The sequence below is a fragment of the Chiloscyllium plagiosum genome, chromosome 26 (assembly GCF_004010195.1).
Source record: "Chiloscyllium plagiosum isolate BGI_BamShark_2017 chromosome 26, ASM401019v2, whole genome shotgun sequence".
Classification (NCBI taxonomy): Eukaryota; Metazoa; Chordata; class Chondrichthyes; order Orectolobiformes; family Hemiscylliidae; genus Chiloscyllium; species Chiloscyllium plagiosum.
Genome location: NC_057735.1, coordinates 9,372,706 through 9,379,062, shown reverse-complemented (window position 1 = coordinate 9,379,062; position 6,357 = coordinate 9,372,706). Strand labels below are relative to the sequence as shown.

Genomic DNA, 6,357 nt, shown 5'->3' with positions numbered 1-6,357 from the left:
AGCAAGATTAATTGATAACAAGCCGAAAAGAATGAATGACATTAACGTGTTGTAAAGCAGACCCATAAGAAATTAATCAAACATCCATTAACTATTCTGGAACAAATATTTTTTAAAAAAATCTGTGATATACAAGTCAATCCAAGACACTTTAGACAACTCCCATTACCAAAACATATGAACATCTACAAATCGGGGTGCAAGATTTCTGCCACAAACTCAAAACAGGAGAATGTTGATTTCAGTTCAATGCAAAACATTTTAAAAAAAAAAAAGAGGCACTACTTGCAGATGTATTTAAGCAAGTTGGTCAATTTATTTATTACTACAGCTGACATTGAGTCTTCAGTGCTATTTTCACCAAATTGGTGTTTACTCATTACATATCACTTGGTGCATTTAATTCTTTTACTCATTTCACCTGTACAAGGAGGTCTCTGAATAGAATACAATTCACCTCAAATTGTTGCAAGTATCGCCCATCAAGTACACTACAAAACTTTGTGCACCATAATTAGTTACAAGCTGTGGAGTGAATGGACTTAATACAGTTTAGTCCACGAGTGAAAAATGTTGAGTTTATCGCAGCAAAGTTGTGTTGTTTGACTTACCACATGCCAGGAAAAATGTCAGCTTGACAATGTTACAGAGATGAAATGAGCGAACAAGAGAACGAGAGAACAGCAAGTTTGAACCCAGTTAGTCCAAGAGAAGCAAACTAAAACCTTTAACACCATCATTATAACAGCAATTTGTATAATGTGCTTTTCAAATTTAATTTGGCATTAAATAGGTAGGTTTAAAATTTAAAAAAGGTTCAAATAAAGATTGCAAATAGAGCTGAAAATAATGTCGGGAGAATATAGCAAGTAAATCACAAAATAATATCTGCTTATTGGATACACATTTCTGAGTGATGTACACTCTCTGAATTGATAAAGACACGAACTCCATCAGTGAGATAAATGACAAAGTTACACTTTCGATGAGAAGCCTTGTTTGCACTTCAGTTTAATGGAAGCACTTCTACAGAACATAGCATGTCTTGCTTAACCCATCATTAGCAGGATAATGTCTTCTATTCAGCCTTAAATAGCACGTGGTTGGGCACAGCAAGTCACATGAAAATAGGAGGGCGAAAGAACAAAAGAAAAATGCACTAGCAAGAAAGCAATCGGAAACATTACACATGACGTGTCTGTCACAAGTGCAGACTGCTTAATCACATTGCATCATGTATTATCACCAACAGCAAAGTGAGATTTTCATGGATAAATCTGAATAGCTCTCTTCCCCCTTCCCTGCACCCCTCCCCCCAGTTAATTACATGTGCAAAAGATAGGAATGATATCTAACCAAAGCAACATAAATGCCTATGAATGTCAGAAATGTTTGTTTTGCTGCATGTGAAAAATAAAATTCCACATATCACCAAGTTGCTCTAATGTAATTCAATACCTGAATGAAAAGCTGGTTATTACATTTAAAAATGCTGAGATATTGAAACAGTAGATGAAATGCAGCAACTATTTTATCTCAAATAGCCGGGTGGTTTGAATCAAATTCTCGATTTATTTTTATTTAAAGAAACTGAAGATAAGTCAAAATTATAGTTCACTACAATCAATCATCAGGAAAGAAAAACACATCTTTCAGAAAGATTGTAGCAACTAACTTAATACATATACTCAGCCCAACAGTGCACTCAAATGGCACTTGTTTACCAAGGAAATTGCTTAACCTGTATGCACAACACATTTCAGTTAAATAATCACAGCAAGGTATATCCATGCTATTTTCCAGTAACAGTATCCCATTTTGTAACATCTTCCCGATAAGGGGTTTGTTCATTTCGGCAGATATAGATTTAATTGACCACAAATGTAGTGGCCGGTTTCCCCAGGTTCATATTGAGAAGAATATTTTGAACAAAATTTAGATTATGGATTGAATACAGAGAGTGCATTTTGTGGGGTGAATGTATGAGACCCCTTTGAAAGCAAAATGTAACACCTTTCAGCAGGAATAGAACATGTAAGCATAATTAATACCAACACAAGCCAGCTCTATATGTAGTGTGCTAGAAGATAAAGCAAGGTGGCACTGGTGCAATAAGAGAGTCTGAGGTGGAACAGCATTGTTTCTAGCAACTTACCAATGTGGGAAGACATCCATAGAACATTTTGTTTTTTAAAAAACAAAAACAGTTTTGCTAAGATTCTTGCCACATCAGCTTGTGTCTGGTTAGGAACATTGGGTGGGGGTGGGGAAAATTGCAGTAGCAGCACAGTTAGTAGTACAATCTTCACTTACATTGAGGAGCATCAGTGCCTTTCACAGAGCACCACATCACCAGCTATATTTGTAGTGTGCCACTCACCGTGGGCAAGCAGTCACAAAGGATTGCACTGGAGTCATGCCCAACTGTTAGCATATTGATAGATGGCATACACTGGCATGATATGTTCTTTACTTAGGAGCTGTACACAAATGTACATGACCATCCTTTAAATTAAATCCTGCCTTGCGTGATCTTTTGAGTCATCATTCAATCCAATTCTCAAGAGCCTTTAACTTCTGACAGAAGTCATTTTTTCCCCTCAAGATTTAATTTTTCCTATATAAGTAATTACAACCCTCGGCTAGAAACAGAAAATCTTAAGTTTTCCAGCTACTCAGTATGGATACTTGGAAGACCACAAATGGCACCTCCAGTCAGTTACCCTGCTGCTTGTTAACAGAAGTCCTATCACATCCAATGCCCAATGGTCACAACAGTCTTACATTTTCTGCGTAGTGGCGGATTTTGAAGGGTTTTGCTTTAAGAACCAGAGCAGCAGCCTCCGTTGCTTAGTGGCTGTGGTTCGTCATCAATGATCTGTACACCCCGTCGTGTGTTGGCTGCCCGACTGGGATCATTCTCTCTTGCAGCTTCCTCAGCTTGGGCAACTTCAAGCATCTCTGAAATAGCAAAGGAAGAATATAAATTTCTCAGTTACTTCAAGTACTGACCATGTCCCATACAGAGTTTGAAGACCCTGAGGCAGAGTGAGAAGAAAAAAAAATGCCTTCATAACCCTTAGGACATACTCCCTCCCAAAAAAGGTCAAATCCAAACCAAGTGCAGTGTCTTTTATAAATGGCAAAAATGTAGCAGCTTAATAGATGCACAGAAAGCTCCACATACAGTACTTTGTGGAATAAATCTGGCGATGGCACTATTCACTGGGACGTTATACCACAGACGAGAAGGGGTCAGAAGACTTGAAAACACTCACTTTTACAGACATCGAGAAAGAGTTCCTCAATGCCTTTATTCACTTTAGCAGAAGTATGGAAGTGCTTTGCTCCTACAGACGCTGAATAGCTATTGGGAAGCAATTAAAACAAAAGTTTAGTAAGTCAAAAGAAAGGGATGTTCAACTTTCAAGCACCCAAAACAGAAAAAGTCTAAATCTCAGAACACAGCACTGTACAATCACCACTATACACAGAGCTGTACAATCGAGATGGAAACAACATTAATCAGGTGGAGGTGACAAAGGAAAATACACTCATTCAAACACCCTACTAACCAAATATTTGTTGCTGGCCACACCATTGGTTCCTCTCAGCCAGGCAAGGCATAAACATACAACCATGGAGTGCAAAGAAAAACTAGAAAATGTGCAAGCCATGCTTTTTAAACAAACAACATAATGACTCAAAAGACTTGAATCAGTTCTTCAACAAAATACAGGACAATTCCTGAACAGTGTTATACAAAGATCTAATAGCAAGTCAAGTCATAGACTCCCTATAGTGTGGAAGCAAGCCATTCAGCCCATCGCATCCACACCAACCCTTCAAACAGCATCTACCCAGAACCAGCCCCCTTACCCTATCCCTTTAACCCAGCATTTCCCATGGCTAATCTACCTAGACTGCACATCTTTGGACTGTGGGACAAAACCAGAGCACCAGAGAAGAACCCATGCAGACACAGTGAAAACATACAAATTCCACACAGGTGATGGAACTGAACCTGGGCCCCTGGCACAGAGACAGCAGTGCTAACCACTGAGCCAGCAGTGCTAACCACTGAGCCAGCATGCCACCCTGAACAGTGCAAGCTAGCATAAAGTGCCAACTGCCAGTCTTTTGTTAGCAAGTTGAGAAGATTTGTAGCTCAGGTTGAGGTTCTGGATGTAGGTTTGCTCGCCGAATTGAAATGAAACTTCCAGCTCAGCAAGCAAACCTACATCCAGTCTTTTGCTATTTAAAAAGATCTTAAAAGTTCTAAAGGATTTACACAAGCAATATTCAAATAAAGTTTCTAAAGCCAGGACAACCCACTGCTATAGTCAAATGGAAGAGGACATTACATTCTAAGCAAATGGAGTACAATAATTTCAGACACCAGAGAAGGAAGCAAACTATTCACAGCAGTTAATACATAGTGTTTTAACTGGAATTTAGCAATAAACATCCTTGTTTGGAGAAACAACCAACTTATTGTGTGCATTTCCATTGTACAAGTGCATACATACAACAAGCAAGAAATGCACACAAATACTTACCACTAATTGCCAAGATAAAGCCTTTCCTCAACAGTATAATTAATCACTTTGCCCTTGCAATACATCCTCTCTCAATTGAATATCTCATACATGTACTGTTGTTCTGGTTGCCAAATAACAGTAATAAGTAGGAAAACCCAGGAAACTGGGTAACAATGGAATTCCCTACCAACACAGCACAAAGATCTCCAACTGGGCATTGATTGTTATGTCCTGATTCACAGATAGAAACAGTTACACTTAGTACAAATTTGAATGATCTGCTTCTGAATAATCTTATTCTTCTATTAGCATGGATCTTATTTTGTGGAATTCTGGTCTTCAGTAACATTGTAGTTTGAGTAACTTTGCAAATGTAAAACTGCATGTTTGAACAGACCTCACTGTCCAAGCAGTTCAGTAGTTCTGGGCCAGTGAGTAACCAAAGCATGCGAGACAGATCAGCAATCGCTTTGTCTGTAATAGAATTAATGAACTAAGCGACCAGTTGTAATAATGGGTGACCTGATGAGCCACAAAAACAGGATACCTCTGCAGGATGAGTAATTGCCATTGTGCAACAGAACTCAATTTGTGGCCAGTATCTGGACAAACAGGAAGCCAGAGTTCAGGTTGGCAAGGCCAAAAATTGAACATGGAGAGACAGATGACCAATATTTTGATAACTGAAAAAAAAAGTGTTTGCAAACACTTAGAAGTCAAGACAGCAGCAGATGTAGAAGGAGGCATGAACACCGACTGCAGCCCTAACATTTCTGGGCCTAAGAGATATTGCATGCTATTCTGTCCAGTGACCTTAAGATAATAACTAATTGTAATGCAAGCCACTGCTCCATAGGAACAGTAGGAAGCCATACAGCCCCTCAAGGTTATTTCACCATACAATCAGATCACGGCTGATCCAAGACCTACCTTGGACCATATCCCTGAATACCTTTGCTTAACAAAAAAATCTTAGACTTCAATCACCCCTAACTTTCTAAATTCTAGAGCAAACAAAAAAGGCCAGGTTTGTATGATCCCTCCTCAGGAGGTTAATCCCTGAAGTCTGAATATTATTCTTGTAAACCTACACTGTACTACCTCCAAAAAAAAAAGGTAAATATCCTTCATAAGGCATGGTGCCCAAATTTGCTCATGGTATTCCAAGTGATGTCTAAGCAGACTTTTGTAATAATTACAGTATAACAGCTACATCCTTATCCTCCAGCCCTTTAGATCTAAAGGCCAGCATTCCATTAGTTTTCCTGATATTTTCTGCACTTGTTTGTGACAACCCAAAAACCATGCAGTGTTGCACTGATTTTTGCCATTTACCTAATCAAAGCCAAGACATCAATTGGGATCAGGTCAAATCTCAAAGTAAAATTTGGACCATACTTACGCCTCTGCTTCTTGAACAGACACATTCCTATCCTTCTCCAAGTCAGTTTTATTTCCTGCAGTTTCAAAACAAAAAAGAGTGTTATTAGGAATGATATCTACCAAGCCCTACAACCAGACAAGGCGGCAAAAATTAAGAAAATTAAAATTGATCTTACACTTAAAAAAATTAGGATGTCAACCTATCACTAGTGGAGTACTACAGGGATCAGTGCTGGTAGCACAGTTATTTACAATATATGGTAAAAACAATGACTGCAGATGCTGGAAACCAGATTCTGGATCAGTGGTGCTGGAAGAGCACAGCAATTCAGGCAGCATCCGAGGACAGGCAAAATCGACGTTTCGGGCAAAAGCCCTTCATCAGGAATAAAGGCAGAGAGCCTGAAGCGTGGAGAGATAAGCTAGAGGAGGG

At 38.9% G+C, this 6,357-nt stretch overlaps 1 protein-coding gene across 1 annotated transcript in view; it reads right to left on the bottom strand.

Annotated features, from left to right (window-relative positions):
• Positions 1 to 294: 294 nt before the first annotated feature.
• Positions 295 to 6,357, bottom strand: part of LOC122563073 (ras-related protein Rab-21-like) — a 17,763-nt gene continuing 11,700 nt past the window's right edge. The window contains exons 5-7 of the mRNA XM_043716450.1: positions 5,944 to 5,998; positions 3,279 to 3,367; positions 295 to 2,961 (exon numbers count right to left, since the gene is read on the bottom strand). Of these exons, the coding sequence (XP_043572385.1) occupies positions 2,822 to 2,961; positions 3,279 to 3,367; positions 5,944 to 5,998 (284 nt within the window). The 3' untranslated portion in view covers positions 295 to 2,821. The remainder of the gene's footprint in view (positions 2,962 to 3,278; positions 3,368 to 5,943; positions 5,999 to 6,357) is intronic.